At 41.2% G+C, this 26,398-nt stretch overlaps 1 protein-coding gene across 2 annotated transcripts in view; it reads right to left on the bottom strand.

Moving 5' to 3' along the window:
- The window catches only part of LIMK1 (LIM domain kinase 1), a 1,196,288-nt gene that overhangs the window by 57,135 nt on the left and 1,112,755 nt on the right, over positions 1 to 26,398 (bottom strand). For both annotated transcript variants that reach the window (XM_044054185.1, XM_044054186.1), the window contains 2 exons: positions 14,417 to 14,472; positions 11,076 to 11,233 (listed from right to left, as the gene is read on the bottom strand). In XM_044054185.1, the coding sequence (XP_043910120.1) occupies positions 11,076 to 11,233; positions 14,417 to 14,472 (214 nt within the window). The remainder of the gene's footprint in view (positions 1 to 11,075; positions 11,234 to 14,416; positions 14,473 to 26,398) is intronic.

The raw sequence follows: 26,398 nt of genomic DNA, 5'->3' as shown, positions 1-26,398 counted from the left end.
GTGTGTCAACATGTTGAAAACTTGTGGTTCCAGTTTCCATTCGTGTGGGTCCATAATATTTCTGCTTAGTTCATCTGCCAGAGTATTTAGCTTTCCTGGCAGGAATTGAGCTTGTAGTTGTATTTGGTAGGTCAAGGCCGTGTCCCACAATGCCATGGCTAGTCTGCAAAGGGGGTAGGAATGTGTAACCTCCTGCTTGTTTATGTACCACATAACTGTGGCATTGTCTGTCTTTATCATTAGTTGTCCTGGATGACGGTAATCCTTGAAGGCTGTCAGAGCATTCTGTACAGCTTGCATCTCTTTCTGATTGATATGTAGGTGCATTTGATTTGGGCTCCATTTGCCCTGAATGCACTTTCCTGCCAGATGAGCCCTCCAAGCATAGTCTGATACGTATGTAGTTAGGGTTTGGGCAGCAGGGAGTGGAGTGAATGACAGTCCCTTGTTTTGGTGGCAGGCTTCTGCCCACCATAGGAACTCTAGTTGCAGGCAAGGTATAATAGGAATCATTGTTTCCAGACTGTGACAATGCTGACTCCATAAACTTTAAGTACCACTGAAGTTTCCTCATATGCAGCCTTGCATATGGAATTAGAAGAATGCAGGAGGCCATGAACCCCAAGGTCTGTAGAATTTGCCTTGCAGATAGCAGGGTTTTTGTGGCCACCTGTTTGAAGTAAGTCACCAACTGAATTTGCTTTTCGGGTGTAAGGTAAGTAATCTGGGCAGTTGTATTCAAGCTTGCACCCAGGAATGTAATTTTTTGAGAGGGTACCATTTGTGATTTCTTTTCGTTTATGGTGTACCCTAGACAAGTTAGAACCCTTTTTACAAACGCCAGATGCTTTAGAAGAATGTCCTTGCTTTCTGCCTGAATTAGACAATTGTCCAGGTATGGATATATTTGAATATTTCTTTGCCTGCAAAATGTGATTACTGGAGCCAGACACTTTGTGAAGACCCTGGGTGCAATAGATAAGCCAAAGGGCAGTGCAGAGAACTGGTAATGCAAGTAGCCTGCTTTGAAGCGGAGGCATCTTCTGCAAGATTCCCTGATTGGGATATGCAGGTAAGCCTCTTTTAAGTCTAGAGTTACCAACCAGGCATCTTTGCTAGTATAGGTAGTAACTGTTGAAGAGTCAGCATCTGGAATTTTGGAATGTCCAGAAATGTATTTAGAGTGGATAAGTCCAGAACTGGATGCCATGATTTGTCTTTTCTGGGTACCAGGAAAAATCTTGAATAGAAACCTTGTCCCTTTTCCTCTTCCGGTACTGGTTGAACAGCCCCATATTCATGAGGGACAGAACTTGTTTCTGGGCCTCTGCCCACTGATTTGGAGGCAGATCTGGACATCTGTTTGGGATTGGCAACGTGTGGAAATGAAATCTGTATCCCTGGGATACTATATTTAAAACCCATTTGTCCTGTGTAATCAGTTGCTAGTTTTGTGCATGAAGTGCCAGTTTCCCCCCAAAGGGGCGGCTAAATGATAAGTGCTTGGTGATTGTAGAGGAAAGTCATTGACACTGTTTACCATAGGGAGGTGCCTTGTTGCTTCCAGATTTGGAGGTAGAGGCACCCCATTGTTTTGTTCTAAAAGCTCCTTGTGACTGAAACCTGGAGCCTTTGGAATGCTTGGATTTGACTTGAGTGGCTCTCGAGGGAACTGGAAAGGACTAGTTCTCAGTAGGCTAGTGCCTACTAAATCTGGGAGGCTGCACTTGTAAGAAATCTTTCACAGTTTGCATAGATTTAGCTTTATCTTCCATCTTTTTTAAAATTTCTTCAGCCTTATTACCAAAGAGACTGTCCTGTTGTAAAGGAGCATCAAACAATTTTGCTTTAACATGGTCAGGCAGATTTTGCTCTTTGAGCCAAGCATGCCTTTTTATCACAGATCTAGTTACAGCAGCCCTGCATGAGGCCTCCAAAGAATCAAAACCACATTGCAAGGTATGTTTTCCAACTTGTTCAGCTGAGTGTAATAAATCCTGCAACTCTTTATTTTCCACACAGTCAGAGATCAACATCATTTTCTGTTTAAGTAGTCCCATGACATGCTGTTGATATTTAAGCATATGAAATTGGCAGTTTAAAGTCCTGATTGCTAAGGTTGCAGACGTGTAAATATTCTTACCCCATCTATCCAGTGCCCTGGAATCTCTATCAGAAGGGGTAGGATTTTTAGCAGTAGAGACCTTAACACCCTTGGGACCCTGAGAAATGGTTTCAGGATCAGCAGAAGGGTTTTTGAAAAGGAATTTGTGGGAGTCAGGAACCCTGTAGTATCTGTCTGGCTTACTAGGAACCGGAGGCAGAGAATCAGGAGTCATACTAGATTCTGAAAAAACATCATCAACAATGTCTAGAACGGGAGGTATAGCCAAAGGCTTAGGCTGAGAAGAAGAAGAAAATTCCTTAGTCTCTTTTTAGACTCCGAGAAATCCTTACTTTCCCAGTGGAAATGTTCCCTTAAGGTATGTAAAGTTTCTCCAAAATCCTCCGGGGGAGAAGCAGAAGGAATGGAATCTTCTGCATCAGAGTCATCATAAGTAGGTACAGATAAATCCTGTTCAGTAGAAGAATCAGAAGAAATAGAATCCTGATCTGAAGATTCATAGTCAGTGCCTTGCCTAGGCCTCGAGGGGGTTGGCTACCCCTGATCAAGGTAATTAAATCTTCAGCCATTTTGATCATTTGTTTTTTAGGCATTGGGGCCTGCACACATGGCCCAAGAGTCATTTTTTTAGACATTGAAGAAGATTTTGGCCTTAGGTTTTGAAGATGGTGTCAGTTTAATATACAAATCTTTAGGCCTGAAAACACCCTCAGAAGACGGTGCCTGCACACAGCGGCTCCGGACCCATCCAAGGTAGAGACATTCGTGGGTTCAATACTTAAAGCATCTCTGCGGCATGGGTGGGAATGGGTCTCAGTAGAGGCCTGCAAATCAAAAGTAGCGGGTATCAGGGGCTGCAAAAGCGCCTCAGTGAGTACCGGCGAACTAGCGATTGGCTTAGGAGAAGCTTTGTCGTCAGTTTTGGACCTCGACGGTCTGTCTTTTTCTTTGTGTTTTTTAGGTATTCCGGTAGTCAGATTGCTAACCAACATCATTTCTGGACAGTTAAATTGTGAACCAAAATATTTAGAAGCAAAAATATACCGACATTTAATAGTGCGTTGATTAAATCTAGCACAAAACCGACAGCAAGGTACGTTATGATCAGGGCCTAAGCAAGGAATACAGTACAAATGAAAATCCTTATGAGGTATTTGCTTCCTACAAGTAATGCAATTATTAACTTTTACTGACATTGGTAAGGAGCAAGAAAAAGTTTCCCCAACAGGGTGCTAGGCTTTTAGTTGAAGACTTCGGTACTGAAACTCGAAAACGAAAATTTCAGAGGTCGGCCGACCGGCACTTGCGAACTGCTTCTGCTTTGGGCACCATGCGGCAAGAAAGATTGATGTAATGGCGTCGGCTGCATGTTTTATACCCCTGACGACCAGACGTCATGGAAGAAGGAACAGCAACTGACGCAGGACCCAAGACTTTGTTAATCAGGCCGACTGAGGGCAACCTGCCAGCAAATGTAATGACTGCAACAGTGAAACACAAAGAACATCTGAAAGACAACAAAAGAAAGGAAGTGTTGAACAGTGAGAGACACTAATTTTAGTCCATGAATGTAGACAGGGTAAAGTAATGTGTAAAGTGCTTTGATCTGTCTGGGGCTCCTAACTCAGTTTTAGCCCTCTAGGCTGGACACATCAGTTGTACAACAGGCCTCTGTAAACTTGGTCAATTTAATGAGGATGAGGTTCCCATTCACTGACTATAACTCTGTTATCTGCATCTCATCAAGTACTACTTTTTGCCTGTGCACAAGCAAGTAATTCAGAGTTTGTAGGGTTTTCATCTTCTCCTCAGTTGTGCAACTATGTAGTTAGTATATTTAAGTATGGGGAGGGGGAGTGCAGGGGGCTTCCCCCCTCAAAAATGCTTTTATTTCTCTGTTTCCATGCTGCTGAAGCTTCCACTAGTGCTAGACTGACGTGATCTAGTAAAACCTGTGCAATATGTTTTCTCCCTGTTATGCAATGATCCCTAAAATATATTGAATTATACCTGTTTTTTCACTTTTAGTAGTATAGTACAAATGAAATGTAGATGTTTGTTACAGTCATGTTCTGACATCCTTTCATTCCAAAGGAAAAAAAATCTACATCAATAAAATTGTATTCCCTGGGTAACTTGAATATGTTCTATGTGTTTCACTGGTGCAGTCATCACTTTTGGGTTATCCCTGCTGGGTACCCCTCGGCAAGCCCAAATACCAGAGTAAAGAGTATTCTTCCTGCGTTGGCTGCAGGTCACCTGAGACTGACGTCAGGTCATCAGAGCTATAAAGGGAGGCAGCCAACGTCATTACATCAGTCTTTCTTGCCGTGGAGCCCGAAGCAGAAGCAGTTTGCAAGTACATCAGTTGGCCATTGCCAGACTGAAGAAGAAAATCTACTAAAGCTAAGTGCCCCGTTGGGGATCTTTTTCTTGTACTTTGTCCGAAAAAGTAAATAATTGTCTCTGTTGTGGAAAACAAATACCACACCGGGACTTCCATAATCTGTGTGTGACTTGTTTAGGCTCAGACCACGACATCCCTGGATGTCTGTTCTGTGCTTTAGTTAACGCTAGGACCATCCATAGAAGAGCTGAATTTGTAGCCAGGCATTTCAGGGAGGCTATTTACCAGTGTGAAATGGCATCCATCTGTCAATCTATGGTGAAAATCCATAAAAAAAGGAAAGGGATAGACCACAGAAGGTTAGGCCCACAGGTGACACAAACCTGAAGTCAGGCAGCCTACCATCCACGAGCACAGCGGAACTCAGTGAGGCGCTTACACAACCGCTGATAACAGCTGTACAGCCACCTCAGGTCTCTACTGAGACCCTTTTGGAGTCTGGTATGCCGTTGGATCAGGCTTTTCCTTCTGAAATGTCAGTAGTCAGCCCCACGGTTGCTTCCAGAGACAGTTTGCAGGCACCGGCTTCCAAGGAGGCCTTTCGGATGACCGACTCCTGATAAAAAACGATGGCCAAGCCGCTAGCCATAACTGTATCCAGACCCATTGAATCTCTGAGGCCTAAAAGCAAGGCTACTCCCAGGAAAACTCATTTGTCTATGCTCAGTCACCCACTACCTCCCACCCAACCTGCTCAGTTACTTAGGATGGCTGAGGATTTAATCTCTCTCATCAGAGGAAACCAGTCTACTCAGGCTACTCCAGCCAAGAGAAAAAGGGACTTTTCTCTAGAGGTGCTTTCAGAGCCAGAGTCTGAGGACTCAGTATTTCTGGATTCACACTCTGAACAACAGCCCCTTACAGCCTTCGAGGGTTCTGATGCTGAGGAATTCATTCCTTCTGCTTCCCTTCCTGAGGACCTCTCATTTGAGACCATAAATATCCTTAGGGAGCATTTCTACTGGGAAGCTCGGGACTACCCCCAATCAAAGAGATTAAGCGTTCCTGGACTTACAACAGCACAAACCCTTAGCCATCCCTCCTATTCTTAATGTGGTGGAGGATGTATTCCTGAAGTCTGACCTCATACCTGATGCCCTCCCTCCTGCACCCAGAAAGCCTGATAGATACTATAGGGTGCCAGATACCCATAAGTACTTATTTAAGAACCCTGCAACCAACCCAGAGGTCATCACTCAGGGACTCAAGGAGGCTAGGGCCAGTTCCTCCGAAAACCCAATACCCACTGACAAGGAGAGCAGGGCCTTGGACCAATGGGGCAAAAAAGTATACACCTCAGCTACCCTAGCACTTAGAGCCCTCAACTGCCAGTTCCATATGCTAAAATATCAGCAGAACTTGCTGGAATTATTACAGCAGAAAATTTCCTCCTTACCAGGCAGTGCTACTAGCAGAGAACTAGGAGATCTGATACGCTGCAGCTCTCAAGTGGCAAAACATTCCCTTCATTCCAGATTTGATGCTCTAGAAGCCTCTAGCAGGGCTGCTGTTTCTGGATCAGTCATCAGGAGACATGCATGGTTGAGAGAGCAACCTTTTGCCTGATCACATAAAATCAAACCTTCTGGACACCCCGTGGATAGGGAACAATTGTTCGGCCTTAAAGCAGAGGAGGCGATCAAGAAAATGGAGGATAAGGCCAAGTCCATGCAGACAATCAAATACTTTCTACAGGTTCAACCCCCCCACCCCCCCTGCCGATTTAGTAGGAACTTTCCGACCAAACACTGGTCCTTTTCTGCCCAAACCAAAACTGTGCAAAAAAAAAGCTTCACAGATAGGCCCACCAGGCAACAGCACCAAAGCCAGCAGAGGCCTAGACAGTGGACTTCCACCACTCCTAGGCAAGGGAGTTCTAAGTCAACTCCCTACCCCAAAGACTCATAATGACTTCTCCTCTTCCTTCTGCCCCCCACACCCCACCCCCAGACTAGGAGGAAGGTTATCCATATTCTTAGACATGTGGCAAACCATCATAGCAGATCAGTGGGTCCTGAAAATAATTTCCCAAGGATACAGATTCTCTTTTAAAGAGAGACCAAATTTATCAGGTTATCCAGATATACCAGCCAATCAGAGGACAGATGCCCTCTGCCAAATTCAAAAACTCTGCAGCAGTGGAGCCAGTACCAGAGGAACAAGCGAGAAAAGGATTTTATTCAAGGTTGTTCCTAGTACCCAGAAAAGAGGACAACTGGCACCCTATTCTAGACCTATCCATATTAAACCTGTCTCTCCTGGTGCCAAAATTCAAGATGCTAACACTCCAAAAACTCTTGCCATTGCTAACACCAAATGTTTGGCTAGTGACCCTAGATTTAAAAGATGCCTACCTCCATATCCCCATAAGGGAATCCTGCAGGAGTTTCCTACGCTTCAGAGCAGACTCACAGCACGTTCAATTCTCTGCTCTGCCCTTTGGCTTATCTACTGCTCCCACAGTCTTCACCAAATGCCTGGCTCCTGTCATTGCCTTTTGCAGACAGCTGAACATACAGATTTACCCCTATTTCGATGACTGCCTCATCCAGGTGAACAGCAAGGAGAAACTCCTGCAGGATCTCACTTTTATCCAGGCCCTTCAAACCTCTCTGGGATTTACCATCAGCAAGGAAAAACTCAAATTTAGGCCTACAAGATAGATAACCTTCTTGGGAGCTCTCCTGGACACATCCATCCAAACAGCCTTCCTCTCTCCAGAAAAGTAGAGCTTTCTCCCCCTCTACTTTTCCCAGTTAGTTCACAGGACACACCTCACAGCCAGGTAGTTCCTGCAAGCACTAGGGTACATGGCATCCTGCATCCTGTTCCTGCCCTTGGCCAGGCTACAGATGAGAAAGATGCAATGGTACCTAAGAAACCTATGGTGCCAACATTCTCAGTTACTGGAACTACAGCTACCTCTGATTCCCTGCTTAAGGAGGGATCTCCTATGGGGGGCAGAAGTCTGTACCCTGAACAGGGGTCTACCATTTATCACCCTTCCCCAAGACCAGACCATCACCACAGATACCTCAGACATGGTCTGGGGGGCTCACTTAGGTGACATGTGCACCCAGGGCACCTGGGATCATAGGGATCTAGCCATCCGCATCATCCTAAAGGAAATGATGGTGATGCACAGGGCTATAACAGCTTTCAAGGCCCACTTCAGACCAGGAGTGCTCTTGATCAAAACAGACAACACCATGGTCGTGTGGTACATCAACAAGCAGGGGGGAAACTCACTCCTATGCCCTTTGTCATCTAGCCATGCTAATCTGGCAGGCAGCCTCATTATTGGGGCTATATCTGATAGCCCAGTACATCCCAGGGGAGCACAACACCCTAGCAGACCATCTCAGCAGAAGTGTACTGGACCCCCCACGAATGGCAGCTACAAAAGGAAACCTTCTTCACAATCATGCACCTCTGGGGTCACCAGAGGTAGACCTCTTTGCATCCATACAAAACAAACAATTGACCACGTTCTGCACCAGGGAGTTCCACCCACGAGCTTGGAAGGTGGATGTTCTCTCTTTCCATTAGGGCAACATGTTTGTGTACACCTTGCCTCCCTTGCCAATGATTCCCAGTGTACTTCTAAAGATCAGGAAGGAAGGGCCAAGAGCTATCCTCATTGCCCCAAACAGCCCCAGGCAACACTGGTACCCCTTGCTCCCCAGTCTGGCCAAGGAGCTTCCCATGAGCCTGCCTCTCACAGAAAAACTGCTAACCCAAGAAAAAGGGTCGGTACTGCATCCATATCTTCAAACACTCAGCCTATCCGCTTGGCTTATACCTCAGAGGCGGATATCAGGCCATTTTTGAACAAGCAGGTTCTGGATATCATTAAGGAGGCCTGGAAGACCAGCACCAGGAGCTCCTACTCCACAAAATGGAAAAGATTTACTGCCTGGTGCCAAGCTAAGGGTACAAGCAGCTCCCATGCCACTCTCACCTTGGTTCTAGATTACCTGGTGGAGCTCGTGCAAAACGGATTATCATACTCAAAATTCCTGCTTCCGCTATCTCTGCTCATTCCCCTGCAGAACAGCCTATGTTCTCCCACTCCCTAGTAAAGCAATTCTTTAGAGGGGTATCACTCATCAGACCATCTAAAAGACCACCCACTCCTGTGTGGGACTTGAACTATATACTGGAAAAATTGACTTTACCTCCTTTTGAAACAGCTGCTTCAGCAGAAATGAAGCACCTCTCTTGGAAGACTGCCTTCCTACTGGCCATAACCTCAGGTAGGAGGGGTTCGGAGCTGCAGGCCCTCATGGCCATTGCACTTTTCATTATCTTCCATGCAGACAAGGTGTCTCTTAGAAGCAATCCCTCATTCATGCCTAAGGTGGTACCTGACGTGACCCTTAATCAGGCGATCCATCTCTCTACCTTCTTTTCAAACCCAAAAAGAGGAGCGACAGGATCCTACATACATTAGATCTGCACAGACAGCTTAGATACTATCTGGATAGGGCCAAGTCTTTCAGAAAGACTGACCAGCTGCTAGTCAGCTTTGCCCCAGGGGCAGAGGGGAAACCTATATCCAAGCAAACCATTTATAAATAGATAGCACACTGCATCCATTTCTGCTACTCCTCCCATGGGAAAATACCTCCCAGTTCTGTCCTAAGCCATTCCACTAGAGCAGCATCAACCTCCACTGCCTTCATTAGAGCCGTCATCACTAAGGATATTCTAGAAGCTGCCACCTGGACAGCTGTTCACACCTTCACAAAACACTACCAACTGCCTCTTTACTCCAAATCCCGGGAAGGCTTTGCTTCAACAGTCCTGCAGGCCATAGCGGCTTCCACTTACAGCAATGTAAGCCTTTTCTAAGAATCCTTCCCTTCCACCCTACTTTTCAGCTTTGGGAATCTTCCCACAAACGATGACTGCAACAGTGAAACATGAAGAACATAGCACAGTTGTGTACACTTACCATAAATGTAGATGTTCGAGTGTATTCAATGCTGCAGTCCTGTTTCCCTCCCTCCTTCCCCCTTTTTGTTTCCTTCATATCTAATTATACCTATTAACTTACCCCAGGTTGGCCTTCCGCAGGCCTTCTGGGCAGGGCTCCTATAGGTTGGGGGGCAAGAAAAACTGATGTAATGGTGTTGGCTGCATCCCTTTATAGCCCTGATAACCTGACATCAGTCGCAAGTGACCTGGAGCCTATGCAGGAGGGATACTCTTTACTCTGGTATTCGGGCTGGCCGAGGGCTATCCAGCAGGGATAACCCCCAAGTGATGACTGCAACAGTGAATACACTTGAACATCTACGTTTATGGTAAGTGTACACAACTGTACTTTCTTCATCTATCTGCATTTCCCTGCTCCAGAAACTGGAAAAAAAAATGCTAGAGTTTTTCTACAAGAGTTTAAATGTTTAGACGGTCACTAAAGTCCAACATTCTGAAGATCCTTTCCAAACAAAAGCAGAAAACAATTACTGAAGTATGCAGATGATGAAAAGTTTCACCAGTGTGCATGCCATTGGACTATTTTTTTTTGGACTCTAACTGCTTATTTGTCTCGTATTAAAATGGTCGGGCTCTGCTCGAAACAACGTTTTAACCATGAATAAAAAAGAATCAACAAAAACACAATTCGATTCTCCACTAGAGCGTCTTCTGTGTGGAGACATGCGTGAATGGGCGTACCTTCGTTGAAGGTTGTGCATCAGGGCCGGCAACTCGGCACGTAAAAATCTGCTGCCAATCATTAGCGGACCGGAGTTCCACTGTGGCGACCCCTAACTGGGAATAGCCGAAAGACACAACAACAGCAATGCTGTGTGGAAATCAGCGTGTTATGATTTCTCCCTGTACACATTATCTGTTACCTCTCCTCACTACCGTGTGGCCATGGAAATTCTGGTAACTTAAGAAACACTGCAACCTGACCATGAGGACTGCTGGCCAGACTGCAGTGAGGACAGAGGGGCATTCTGTATAAAGAAAGACCTCTCAAGTTTCTATAATTTTATTTTTAAATAGGTTGTGCCTTTTAGCACTGGAGATGCTTTATTCTGAAGGTCATTCCCCAAAGCACTCCCACTGCTACCAGACAGCATATACTCTCTTGAATGACCATACACCATGGACTTAGAAAAGCACCTAATACTGGTATCAATAATTACCATGTATGTATTCCACTGTACTGTCTGTGCTTCTGAGCCTTGGAATAGCATTTTTCTACTGCGACGCCTCATTATCTGTAATCTGACTACTGAGACTTGTCTACTTGCAAGCCCTAAACTTGTTTCAGAGACCACACTGTGAAGAAAGAAGTTTAATAACTGAAATATCCTGATTTTGCAAAGCATGAATACTGAAGTTGTTTAAAAAAACATTCAGTTTATCATAACACCTGTCAAGTTTCTTTTTAAATAAATAAGGCAGTGATGCACAAATGGGTCCCAGACAAACAGCAGTCTTTTGCAGATCGTAGTTCTCAATAAAGTTTCAAAATAAAGCACACCATTTGCTCAACAGGCACCAGCATTTTTAAAGAAATTGTACCTTTTCTCAGGGTCCAAATCACAGCAAAGAACAGCGATTGGGAAGAACCAGACTGGACATTCAGGAGGACAGTATTTATCCAGGAAGCCTCGGACATTGAGGCCAAAATCCATTGTCCGGGGAAGGTAATCTGGGTCAGCATTCACTAATCCAATGATCTGAAATGTAGAAAATTATTAGAAATGTTATCCCTTACAGCTCACATTTCAGCAGTCATTATGCCCTGGTGTACTAAATGAGGCCACTCAAGCTCTCACAAAATACTCCATTATCCTACTCAAACACAGAGACAGTCAGTATGAACAGTGATGGGAAACACTAAAATACATCCTGGGTGAAAGGAAGGCATGCAGAACTTGCATAGTGGCAGCATTTTTTTCCAATAATGGCCAGCACTTAGAATAATGAAGCCAGTGTCCAAATGACAAAGTGTTTTATTCCAATTTTAAAAATCCCAGGAGAATGTGCATTTAAGTTGACAGGGCATCAGCTCCTTTTTTCCCATTATATTAACCTAAACCACCTAAACCTTTAGTACTTTTATAACACCCCCATGCCCCCCAAAAAAGGCAAACAGAATAAATAAATACTTTACTCTTTACTCTATTACTTGGCTGCAGCCTGTGTCACACAATTCTTTCAAAAAAAAAAAAAAGAACTGAATCAACAGCATTTTCTTGCCCAGGGTTTCCAGTCAAAATAAGTAAAATAAATATTTTGACTTTATGGTTCATTAAATAATACATATTTAATTTTTTTCTAGACCATTTTTAATGATAATGAAAATTAGCTGTCATTACAGAAAGTACTAGAAGGTAGGTTGGAGCCATACTTGGTCATCTGTTACAGTAACAGAATGCAACTTTCAAAGTACTATCCTGGGGAACTGCGGCATAGCTGAGAAAGTCTGCTAGGCAGATGTATTTGTTTATATATGAATGCCTTGGGAGGAAAGGTTTGCTTCTTTAATTAAGCTTATGGATCAGGTTGTTATGTGGGTATTGCTTGTCAGTGGGGGTGGTAGGAAGTGAGGTAAGAAGGCGGAGTATGAGTAGAGGTTGTTTACAGGCTGTGTTGGAAGTGGTTTGCCTTTTTGGCATGGGTGTTTGGTGCAAGCCTGCCCTTTCTGCCCCCTTTTTTTTTTAATTTCCTATAGTAGTAATATGTTATTGGCCTGGGGCTGGTGGGCAGAGTAAGAGTTTTTTTTTTGTTTTAGGAATCTTCCTTCTTTTCTCCCTTTTATCTTTCATTGTTGTACTACATAACCTAGACTGAGTGGGGCTATGCTACTGCAAGAACTGAGACTGTTTAACTTGCAGTGACTGGTATGTTTGTTTAATGCTGCTTGTAGTAACACACTGTTTGCTTAACATTCTCTATGCAGCCAAAGGAATGTTCACATTTATTTGTTTTGTCACTGATGTTAATTTTGCGTGGTTATTTGATACACAATTCCGAAGTTTATAGGCACACACACACATATACGTGTGTTTGTGTGTGCGCACACGTGTGTACATATGTAGTAAGATATTTTATTTTTTACATATATAGTTCAATTCTCAGCTGCAGCACCTTCTGTATGCCCTCCCCGTGGTCGAATGACATTTAAAGACATGCAGATAGGTGCGTGTGTGAATGGGTGTGCCTTCTTTGAAGGTTGGGCTGGCAACTCAGCACCGTAAAAATTCACTGCCAATCATTAGCGGACCGGAGTTCCGCTGTGGAGACCCCTAATCAGGAAAAGCCGAAAGAAAATTGATATAAACATATATATATATATATATATATATATATATATATATATATATATATATATATATTTATGTGTAAATATACAGTTTATATACACAAGTGCGCTTCCACACACACATTTGTGTGCGCATATGTGATATGACTAAAACGATATACGTATGCATGTGTATAAATATATGCACACAGACTCACTGGTGATTTGACTGGAGGTCAGATTGTTCAGTCTGGTTCACTGATGCCCAGCTCATTGAGCACTAGTAGTGGGGAAAGCAGGACTTGCCCCCTTTAAGTCATATGTAAAAAGCCATTGGGTCAGGTTTTACTGAATCGGTCTTGCTGTGAGATTTAATGAAACCTGCCTTTATATTTTGTTAGTTACATGCACACATACTATGCATGTACTACAGATATTACTTGTGAGTGTGTGTATGTGCATTTACACACACACATATGTGTGTACACACATGCAAAGTGTTTTTGTTTACCCTTTGAAAGGCTTCTAACAAGCCATTTCAATGTTAGTGCTTGGCACTTTTACCTGTCATGCTTATTTCAAAATACAGAATATAGCTTCACTGCTGCATTTAGTTGGGAAGCTTAATTCCTTACTAAGCAAACCAGTACTAAAATATTTTGAAGTTTTAAGACATTTCCAGAACTGCATAAATGATAAGTTTCTGTGCATGTGTGGGACACCAAGTCAGTATACAATATGGATCCTAGAGCCTGGTTTTATTGAGAGGAACAAAGATTACTGATTTCCTGTGATGATGAACTGACCAGATGTAGTAATGACAGCTGTAACTACAGGAAAGGCATTTGGCTGCTCTAGTATTTGATGGAAATTTGGGGCATATAATGCTTACTCAACATTATTCTCTATAAGGTACTTACAATGGAGGGATACCCACTACAGAAGACCATTCTTCAATGTATGCCTATCAGTGAGGGATATAATTTAGCCCCAAAAGGTTTGCATTTAGCTTCTGAATGCAGTCATCAGGCATGGACAGTTACCTTTTACTTATTCAGAATCACCCTAACAACTGCATTTTCTTTTAGCATTATTCACATGTCTTGATCAAGAAATCTAGAAAAAGCCAAAAGTTGTGTGAGTACATGCATGCGGGGGCAAAGGCCCAAATATTACTGTAATGCACTTAAAAAGTTAATAGAACATATTTTGCCTCAACATTCACTTTTTGAACAACAAGAAATATGAAACGCTAATTTCTGTCATTGTTAATTGACTGTAATCCACAAAGATTGACCAGTAAATCAAAAATTTATAGTGGATGGCGTAAAATTAGGGGGATTCTGTAAAATTCTGGACAGCTGACATGCAATATTAACTAAAGGAAGAGCACTCCTCAGCATAAAATTTGTGTTGCAATAGCACTGTAAATGAAGTTTGGTTATTATACTGTTAAATGCCCAAAAAAATAAAAATTGCTTTTTGTACCAAACAACTGTTCATTTAGTTGCACCAGCACGTTTACTCCCATTTACAAAAAAACTCCAGCCAAAATGCAACAGTGTTTAAAATGGATACACACCAGTGCTTAAAAATGGATAACTTAGTGACTTGCCTCACACAGCACTATCCCGAATGAAAATATGTCCACTTTCTCATCGTAGCTTTTCCCTAAAAAAACAACAAAACAAAAAAAAAATTAAGTTAAACATCTTTTATTACTAATATGATGAGGAAACAAAATATTTGTTCTGTATGTCTGACAAAGAATAGATGCATGGCCAGTAATATACAATGACTGCCTAATTGTTTTCTACCTTGATGATAAATTCTACCTGTAAGTTAACCCATATGCTCACCCTTCCTTTTACTCAGCTCTGTCTCATGTGTTACTGAACCCCCAAACCATATCATTGGAAGAGGCTACTGCATATTTGTGCTGTCCTTTATTTGGGTGGAAAAGTCTGTATACTGCCCTTAAGCCATCCTTCCTCTGTTTTCAAACTGTACTCTCTTATGATGACAGACTTTTCTAAAGAAATAATATACATTATGACTTTGATTCTCTAGCGGTATTTAAATCACTGCTGCATTTTTCTGTTTCGTTTTCTCACAGTTGCACAAACTATTTCTCTAAATGCCTTCTTTTTATGCCACAAACACAATTCACATAGAGCTGACTTCATGGCTATGTAAAAGAAACACAGAACAGCCATGCAACCACCATCTATTCCAACGATAAAATTCAAATGAAAAACTGGATAAAAAATCCAGCAAAAAAAAAAAAATGGCAATGCCACTGATAAAATCCACAGCCTTTTACTCATAAATAGTTTAGCGTGGGTATATTTTAGTTCTGATGAAGTCCTGGATGTGAAAAGGACAAAAGCGCTAAACTATTTATAAATAAAAGGCTGTGGATTTTACCAGAGGTGTTGCAATTTTTTCATTGGATTTGTTCACCCAGTTTTACATCTGAAGAATACAGTTGGAATAGTCAGTAGTTGCTATGTGTTTCTTTTACACAGTCAAGAAGCCAGCACTACATGGATTGTGTTCATGGTATAAAAACTGTTTACGGATCTGCCATACCCACTGGCGTGTTTTCATTGCATCTCTTTATGCCACTTTAGAGGCAGACTCTGTGTAATTCTGTTGCCCTGATGCAACTCCATTGTATTGACATGGAAGTCACTATGCATGGTCTCTCCAGCTTCCTGAATATAACTAATGTAATTTATTTTTTTCTCACAGTCAAGCACACTGTGTATGCATTCAATAACCTACACCATTTTCAGATAATCCAGTATGATGTCCCACTCCAGTTTAGAGTTTAGTTTTTACTGCCTTTTCTCCAAGAGTTGTGTATTTGTTCCTTATTTTTCCCAGTTGTTTTTATTTGTACTGAGCTGCCAAAAAAGAATAAATCGACATATGAAATTTAGTAGTATCCAACTTAATTATCCTGTCATAAAAATGAGCTCCAGTTATTACTCTGTATGCAGTGATGAAAGTGAATAGATATGCAAAGGAACAAAGTTCCATTACTTCATTTATAACAGGAACAGAGTTCCTACACTACATATATTTAACAATATTCTTAATTCAGTAATTTAGTTTTTTGAAGCTGTAGCCTTAAATTAGAAGCTTTCTTCACAAGATATAACTTGGACTAAGCTATTTTCCTATAAGCAATTTATTACATGATCAATATATATGTCCTAATACATTACTTCTTCAAAGTAAGGCTTTCTTTAGGAATTTGTCACACCTGCTCAGTGTCACAGCTGTTGTATTTCTTGGTTGCCACTTTCAACTTCATTCATCTAGTTGGCCTGTAAAAGTTCAACATAGGATGCTGCATTTAGACTTGTCCTGATATTATCTCATTTGTTTACTTACCCATTATGAAGCACTTTGTCTAAAACCTTGTGAAAAACATCTTTTTCTTATTTACAGTCCCATCCTCTCTGCTCCTGTTAACACAACTGTTTCAGGCAGTGTTACCTTCCTCCTGATAACCTACTTTAGAGCTTGGGTGACTTGTACACAGTCACTCTGATGGGACAATGACTGTTTTCCAGCAGGGTGTTAATGTACAGGCAATTCCCATTGAAAAATGAGTCCGCCACTTCACGGCAGCATATTAAGCTGCATTGGAGCTTGGACTGAAAGAAAGCTAACAGTCACCATTGCTAAGCAGCACGGCAGCATATTAAGCTGCATTGGAGCTTGGACTGAAAGAAAGCTAACAGTCACCATTGCTAAGCAGCACGGCAGCATATTAAGCTGCATTGGAGCTTGGACTGAAAGAAAGCTAACAGTCACCATTGCTAAGCAGCACTTTTGCTGTTTACTGAGTGTAACAAAAAAAACAGAAAAGTGAGATTGATTGAGCCATTACATTATACTCGCTAAGTAGTGCTTAAAAGAAACAAAAAAAAAGAAAGAAAAGTGTATTACTGTGTAAATAACATCCTTGCAGGGGTGCAGAAGCCCCTCTGCCTGCGAAGTAGGGCCTCATAACACCCCTAGGCGGGCGTTACTTACACAGTAAAACACACCCTGTTGGGCATTACTGCTTGTGTAATTTACTTCTATTGCACTGATACTGGTTTCAATCCTGTTCACATCTAACTGTAGTGTTAGAATCTATTACTGATGGAATCTTTGTACTAAGGTAGCTTCCAATTTGGGACTACACCTTAGAGACGTCTTATAATTTATCATTCCAAAAATAAGGTCCTTTCTTAGTTAAAAGACAGTGTATGCATTAACAACATCTTAGCCATTTCTATCTTGGTTAGCAACCCCATTCACAAAGGTGACTGTTACTGCATTTAATGTTGCTATAAACTGTGCTTCAGAAGTAATGCAAACTATTCCTCACTAAGTAAAGCAGTCTCAGGAGAATCCACAGCTCATTTCCGGTAACTGAAGTTTGCTTTCAAATACAGTTTCAATTGCATGCTATGAGCAGAAATACTTTGCATTTTCCAATGCACACTTTGAGGGGGAAGGGGGTATCAGGCCCAGCAGCCTGAATGCTTCTGCCATACATAGCTTGGGTAGTACACACAACAAATGTTTAATTTATTTCTGTAAGCTTTTATGCTGCTTCAGTAGAAGTGCCACATCAAATTATTCCTGAGCTTCACACTGTACATTTTACAAACATCAAATTACAATCTGGTTTACAGACATGAAGATATTGACTTTCTAAAAGTTGACAAGTTATAACTTAGCAATTTTATACCAAAGTATTACAGAATAGGTAGTATCTTCATATTATGCAGTTTGATCTAGCAGCAATATATCATTGGTGAGGTTTCACGGTTCTACATACAAGTATAATCTCAAGATGAAGAATGATTACTGGATGTTTGGATGTCGTCTTCTTTTTCCACAAAGGAGTCTACATGAGGGTCCTTCATTTATCCAAGCACTTGTTCCTAAGTCATTCAAAAAGTCTGTAACCCTCTGCTAGGCCAGCTGCCATCTCCCTATAGGAATGTGTCTAAAATGTTTCCATTCTTTTTAGCGATTTTGTTAAAGATAGTTAAGAAGCAGCCTATTAAAAATAATTTGCTTTGAGACCTCTGTTAATCCATTTTTATGCTGCTATTAAAAATATGACTGTAAAATCTAAATGGTGCTACCAACAAACTGTTAAAGCACACCGTCTCACTTTTGTGGATGTAGATGACAACAGATGTGATTACAACTGCACCCTACTCACACCCCTTCCTAATCACCTGATAATCTTTTTGTCTACACTTGTGTAATTCATTTACCATCCCATATCGAAACACAAGAAACATACACATTAAGAAAAATCTCAAGTCTTCTAGAAGTAGAAATTATACATTAAGCAGCTTCTAAAAATAAGAGTAATTGTGTGACTAGATAATGTTTTGCTTGATCCTTGTTAACTAATGCAATAGAACAGAAAAAGTAAAATAAACTGTTAGAAGTTCAAACATACAGGATATGAAATGGGATGAAGTAATAAGCAGAGAAACAAACAAAATTAAGAAAAGCTCCTAACTGGAAAACCCCATGCCCAGATGCAGTACCTAACTTCTGGCTAAAACTATTAACATCTTTACATGAAGATTTAGCCCTGAGTAAAAATTAATTATATGCATAACTCAAACAGACACCAACCTGGTTAACAGGAAAATTTATGCTCCTCCTTAGGGGTGAACCTGCAAGCTCTCCTAAAAACTACAGACCAATAACTTGTCTTCTGACGATGTATGAGTTATATACTGGAATTGATGCTGACAGAATTTACAGTCATTTAGAAGAAAACTCAACCATGGCAACAGAACAAAAGGGTAACAAAAGATAGTTATATAAAACAAAGGTTCATCTGTTGTTAATGTCATAATGGAGAATTGTAAAAAGGGGAAGCATTGAAGCATGACACGGATAGATTAGTAGGCTCAGATACTGTAGAGTATAGACTTGTTAGAGCTTTACTAATATAGAGCATTTATTGTTAGAATATTATTTCTTTGCTGCTCATTTTATTGCACTTTTTTAGAAATGCCTAGTTATTAGTGTGTACATTTCCTCACCTATTGGTTTAGAATGTGTTATACCATTTAATTGGTATCAGTATTCCTATATATTTGCAACTGCATTAATCTGTTGACTGTGATAACTGACAACTTGTCTTAATTTTCAAATTATCACAAACTGAGGTATTTATCTGTGTATAGATTACCTAGTTTTTCTTTTCTTTCCACTCCTCTGTTATCAGCTTTTTTTTCTTAACAGTTGCTGTATTTTGTATTAATATTGATTATTTTTCTTCCCAGCTTCTCCTTTTAATTCTACTTTCCCTGGATCCCCACCAAGCCAAGTTTGATCTATTGGCCTGCAGTGCTCTTTAACAGAACCAGGCAACCTTGCAATGAGTGTTATTTTCAAAATATACAAAAAGTATGTTTTATCCTCCAGACAAAATTAATTGCTAGCCCTTGTTTAATTTCTGTTTTTAAGTAAAGCACTCCATCACAGACATTAGTTTGCCCCTCCCCATACTGTACTTCCTAACAGCAGTCTCCCTTTGCAAGCTGTTTCAACTATTTGAAAGCCCTGCTGTTTTTCTAGTATTACTAAACTCTTTCTCCTATAACTTGTGGTCTTTCTAAATCCCACATACTCCTGGTTGCAAGTGTTTATTTTATTTCAAAAGAAAGGTATGCAAAACAAGCAAGTCCAAAGTACCTACTGAGTTTCTTATTGTTTTCAGAACATTAGCTGCCCCCCCCCCCATTCTGTACTTCTAACTGCAATCTGTCTTTAGATGCTGTACTATTTGTATGCTCTGCTGTTTTTCTCCTTCTACTAAACCTTTTCTCTTATAAATTCTTGTCTTTCTAATTTCCACCCAACCCATCATGTAACTCCTTGGTAAAATTGGCTTATTTTATTTCAATAAGACGGGTATGCAAAACAAGCAAGTCAGAGTACCTACTGCCTTTTCTTATTGTTTCTGTAGACTTGCATATCTGTAAAATCAGGGCCAGACCTTTTCATCATGCTATTGCTAGCCACCACTTTTCTGGTCTATTCTGATCCTCCCCCTCCCCACAAGAACAATTGCAGCCTAATTAGGGCCAGCCCTTTTCATTATAACATATAAACCTACTGATAAGTCTTCCTTCATCTGTTGCCCGCTACGCTCCCCTCCCTTCCCCCAATTCCCACCCACCCCCAGTGGTCCTACTTTTATTACAAACAGTAACCCCTCCCACCCTTCAACCTATAACATCACCACACCTATACTTCCTCCTACAACTTCTCACTACTATCCCTCCTACTCAGCTAATATGTACAAGCACACCACACCTATACTCACTGCATGCACATTCCTTGCATACATCACATCTTACCAAACCTCCACCATTCCTGCACTCAACCACTACCACTGTACCACCACACACACCACCACTCATATCACACCTATACTCTACTACTCTCTCTCATGAGGTCAACAACCTTTCCAATACACCCTCTATATAGACTACAGACCACAATACCTAAACTAAAAACACCCCCACAACCTAACATAACCCTACCACCATACCTATTGCCCACATAACACAATCAAAAAACTTTCCTTATAAGCAAGCATATACAGAAATTGATAAAACTAATAATCTCATCCATATCCAACCTAGCTCTCAGTGGAGACATCCATCCTAATCCTGGTCCCTCTACCTCCAACCCTCCCCCCCATAATCAGACTACAAACCACATCTCCCAAATCACAGCCAATAGAAAGCCAACTGACCTCCTTCTGATAAGTCTAAATATTAGAAGTATATGCAACAAGGTGCATGAATTCCATGCCACCATAGACTTCTACTCCCCTGATGTAGTGATCCTTACAGAAACATGGTCAAAACCACACATTACTAATGAGCAAATCCTCCCTACTGGTTACACTATACTACGAGTAGACTGACTAAACAAAAAAATGAGGTGGTATAGCTATAATATGTAAGCAGCATCTAGAGATCCAGATCTTAAAGTTAACAGCACCTCAAATAGGTAAGGAAGAAATAATATATACCAACCTTAAAATAAACCAAAATAAAACCCTAAACATAATAGGTTGCTACTTCCCACCTGGCCACAACATCCCTCCACTGAAAACCTCCTCAGCAGGACTACCCACCACCTACCCCAAGAAACTTTAATTCTAGGAGACTTCAACACTGACTGGCCATCCTGCTCTAGCAACCACCCAACTCATCATGTAAATCTTCATGCCTTCACCTAACTAGTCCAGTCACCTACTAGGATAAATAACTCCAACAAAAACACTACCCTTGATTGGATACTAGTCAATAAGAGCCCCCAGTCATATATAGCAGGCTGCTTATCTGATAGCCTCAGTGATCACTCCCCAACCTTCTTACTAAGAAAGCACCTTTATAAAGCAAACCCCGTAATCTACCATCAAATATGCAAAAAAACTAACTTTAACCCTCTCTCATTCAGCTCATCCCTAAAGGACTGTAACTGGCAACCTCTAAAATATCTCAAACTAGATGACGAAGTTGACTACTTTAATAAAACATTCCTAAGCATCCTTAATTACCACGCTCCCATAAGACGTTCCCGAACTAGAGCCCAACAATCCCCATGGCTACAAAAAAACACGAAGTCTGAAATGAAAAACAGGGATAAAGTGTGGGACAACTGGTGCAAAACCAAAATCCTCTCTACTAGGCAAAAATTCCTATAACTACGCAATAGAACCAAAAAATCTTATAAAACAGGACAAAATCCAATACTACCAGTCTGCCCTTACCTCCTCCCAACATAACCCCAACCAATTCTGGTCCTCAATAAACTCCATCCTCCACCCAGGTAAAGTAAGTACACCCACTCCTAACTTAACTCACTCCTCCGAAAATATTGCTACCTCTTTCAACAATTACTTCACACAAACCGTACTATCACTAGCTAGACAACACAACCCCCCATAAACCCACACCATCAACTAGAACTAACAATCTCCCAACTAGCTTCTCTTTCTCTCCTGTTCCTACCGCCAAAATAAAACAACTACTAACTAAACTTAAAACCACCAGATTAGCAGCAGACAACCTCCCAGGTGAATACATTCAACTTGCAGCTGACGCTCTAGCCTACCCCGTATCACTCTTTATTAACAGATCTCTGTCAGAAAGTTATGTTCCTACACTATGGAAAGTCTCACACATAATTCCCCTACAGAAAGGAGGCCCCTCCACAGATCTAACTTTAATTCTAGGAGACTTCAACACTGACTGGCAATCCTGCTCTAGCAACCACCCAACTCATCATGTAAATCTTCATGGCTTCACCCAACTAGTCCAGTCACCTACTAGGATAAATAACTCCAACAAAAACACTACCCTTGATTGGATACTAGTCAATAAGAGCCCCCAGTCATATACAGCAGGCTGCTTATCTGATAGCCTGAGTGATCACTCCCCAACCTTCTTACTAAGAAAGCACCTTTATAAAGCAAAACCCATCATCTACCGTCAAATATGCAAAAAAACTAACTTTAACCCTCTCTCATTCAGCTCATCCCTACAAGACTGTAACTGGCAACCTCTAAAATATTTCAAACTAGATGACGAAGTTGACTACTTTAATAAAACATTCCTAAGCATCCTTAATTACCACGCCCCCATAAGACGTTCCCGAACTAGAGCCCAACAATCCCCATGGCTACAAAAAAACACAAAGTCTGAAATGAAAAACAGAGATAAAGTGTGGGACAACTGGTGCAAAACCAAAATCCCCTCTACTAGGCAAAAATTCCTAGAACTACGCAATAGAACCAAAAAGCTTATAAAATAGGACAAAATCCAATACTACCAGCCTGCCCTTACCTCCTCCCAACATAACCCCAACCAATTCTGGTCCTCAATAAACTCCATCCTCCACCCAGGTAAAGTAAGTACACCCACTCCTAACTTAACTCACTCCTCCGAAAATATTGCTACCTCTTTCAACAATCACTTCACACAAACCGTACTATCACTAGCTAGACAACACAACCCCCCCATAAACCCACACCATCAACTAGAACTAACAATCTCCCAACTAGCTTCTCTTTCTCTCCTGTTCCTACCTCCAAAATAAAACAACTACTAACTAAACTTAAAATCACCAGATTAGCAGTAGACAACCTCCCAGGTGAATACATTCAATTTGCAGCTGACGCTCTAGCCTACCCCGTATCACTCTTTATTAACAGATCTCTGTCAGAAAGTTATGTTCCTACACTATGGAAAGTCTCACACATAATTCCCCTACAGAAAGGAGGCCCCTCCACAAATCTAACCAATTACCGCCCCATAGCTATTCTCTCGCAACTCTGCAAAATACTAGAGAGATGCATTCATTCTCAAGTCTCAGATCACCTCCTTGCTAACAACCTCCTCTACAACACGGTTTCCGACCCAACCATAGCACCACCACCGCCTTACTCTCTTTCTCGAACACTATCCTACAAAATAAAAATGCAGGTTATCTCTCCTCAGCTACCTTCCTAGACCTCTCTAAAGCTTTCAACATGGTCCCACACAAACAACTTATCTCTCTTCTCAATAACATATCCTTCTCTCAACCAGTCATCAACTAGTTTCAGAGTTACCTACCTAACCACCAACAAGCAGTTGTTTAGCAGGACAACCTATCCCCCCAACTACCAGTCTCCATAGGAGTTCCCCAAGGGTCCATCCTGGGACCCCTAATCTTCAGCCACAACACATGGCGCACACATACAATACGCAGATGACTCAACCATCATCTGCACAGCCCACTCCCTACCAGAACTGCAAAGTCACACAGGAAGCATTTTCTTCTATTGAAACTTGGTTATCCGTTGCCCAACTAATACTCAACCCAAACAAAACAAAATTACTAATCTTCCAACCCACCAAACTTACCCTAGACAGCTCTCACTTTAACATCACAGCAAAAGACAACACCACCATCCATCCTACAGAACACACCAAATTACTAGGAGTAGAAATAGACAAACTGAACTTTGACATTCACATTTCCATGACCATTAAAAAAGTGCACAAAAAACTAGGAGCAGTATATAGAAATCAGCAACTACTTACCAAAGCAGCTAATATTTCGGTAGCAAATTCTCATCTTATCTCTACCCTACTCTACGCCTCTCCAATATTTACTAACCTTAGACAGTGCGATCTAAATAAGCTCGAAACCTGCTACAACAAAATCGCCAAATTCGCCACAGGGGCTTCCTACTCTACTCACCACTGTCTCTCACTAGCAGAACTGGGCTGGCTAGAGCTCCCCCACCTCCTTCAATGGTACCAACCCACACTCGCCCACAAACTAATAAACCAACCACTAAAAGTCCCATCCCTCCAGAATCTACTCCAACCCTACATAACCACAAGACCACTAAAATCCAGCCACAAAAACCTCCTACAGGTCACAAGAGTCATTAACTCTGCTGGAGAAGCATTATTCTCCTGCACTATAGCCAAACTCTGGAACTCCTTCCCATCCTCAATTACCTCTGTAACTTCTTGCACCCACTTAAATACTTACTAAAATCACACTTCAAAATTTGCCAGATATGCCCTTGCAACCCCCCCCCCCTCTAATGCCATCCACTCCCACCACCCACTACCTCTCTCAGCCACTATCAACAACCTACTCTTAGCAAGCTTGGCTACTCATGTTCCGAGGCTACCTACCACATAATACTAACTTCTTGTAGCAACAACTGCTAATGGCTGTTATGTACCTCAAAAACAGATTGTATCAATTGTTCAATGATGAATCTCAACTACACTTGTAACCATGTTTAGTATGTCACCATAATTTAAAATTGTACTATGTTCTACAGCTGTTTTACATCTGTTTTCTTCTTGTCTTGTGTCCTTAACTGGACTAATGTCTATATTTAAATGCTATGTTTTTTAACTGTATAATGCAAATAATACTTAATGTGGAGCTTTTCTCCCCGGGCCTCCGCTGAAAATGGACCTGTGTCCAGTCGGACTCTCCCAGTCAACAAATGTAAATAAATAAATAAATTACAAAAAAGCATTTGACAGCATCCCACATTCATGCATAAAGGAATGCTAATCAAATGTATAAGATATACCCTACATTGCTCAATTATATTACAGTGAACATGAAACAGTGGCAAACCACTTTGCAGCTAAGCCATGATAAAGGACAAATTATTACCTGAGGGACAAAAATTTAAGGGGAGATATTCCAGGGTGAATCTTTGTCACAACTGTTCTTTGGTCTTGCCTTTAACCCATTAAGCTCTCTACTTAACAGATTAGGTCATGCTTATCTGGCTCCCAGACAACAACTATGGCTCCCAGACAACAACTAAGTGTAAAGACTTAACATCTCTTTTTTGTGGATTATTTAAAACTGTATAGTTCATCAGATGAGCTGAACGCACAAGTGGAAGTGGTCAAAATTCTCTCAGATGATAAAAGAATGCAAGAAAACTGCAGCACCAAGACAATATCAGTCTGGGACAGAAATGTGAAATAAAGGAACTTGAGCAGGAAGGAGTATTGATGAAGGATTGACAATAAAAGAAATGTGAACAAAAATTTAGTAAGAAATGTTTTGGAAGACTAAAGTTAATACTGAAAACAGGCTGACATCTAGGAACAAAGTCCAAGATATAAACCAACATTTTGAAACATGAAGAGAATAAATCTAAGATGGCTTCCCTGCTTAGTTTAGCAGAAGCATATTGGTGTCAAGCGGTAATGTAAACCAAACCAGTAGACAAAAATCAGGCAGCAACTGAATGTGCCAAAAAACAAAAGGACGAATATAAGGTGAAGGATCAGATGCATGCCTCTCAACCTCTTCACTAAAGAAATCTGGACAAAGATTAAAACAACGGGGCGACAAAGGTCCAAAAATAGGGACAGGTTTTAAATATTCCTCTTATAAACTTAGAAAATTGCAAAAAATAATGATTTGTGTTAGCATGCTTTTACTGAGGAATACAAAGTCAAATGTGTGTCACTTAGTGACAACCACCCTCACTGACTTGCCAGAAAAAACAACAATTTTATGAGGATCAGATCAAAAATGAGAGGCAAAAATCTAGACAGTTGAGGGGTATGAAAAATGAGAAGGCAAGAAATGTGGAAAAGGTACAAATATAATTGCAAGTACAGAAAACTCCTCGAACAACCTCATGGCGATCAGGATCTGATGCTGGAATGGTTAAGGAAAGTTGAATTTAAACCAAAAGATGAAAGGTTAAACAGCGCAAATTCCATTGACCATGGGAGAAACAGATAAATGCCTGTTCTGTAAAAAAAAAAAAAAAAAAAAAAAACTGGAAACAGTTGCACATCTTGTTGCTGGGTGTGATGCACTAATGGCAGAGGGACTGCATGCTGAAAGGCATAATAATGTGGCAGGACTATTGCACTGGGGATTGTGCAAACATTACAATAGTGAAGTAGCTGAGAAGCACTGACAACATGAGCCATAAAGCATTATTGAGAATGATGGTTTATATCACATGGGATTACCTATTACC

This window comes from Protopterus annectens, chromosome 13.part0, assembly GCF_019279795.1.
Source record: "Protopterus annectens isolate FY-2018-M chromosome 13.part0, PAN1.0, whole genome shotgun sequence".
Classification (NCBI taxonomy): Eukaryota; Metazoa; Chordata; order Ceratodontiformes; family Protopteridae; genus Protopterus; species Protopterus annectens.
The sequence above is the reverse complement of the archived record's forward strand: the minus strand, read 5'-3'. Positions and strand labels throughout refer to the sequence as shown.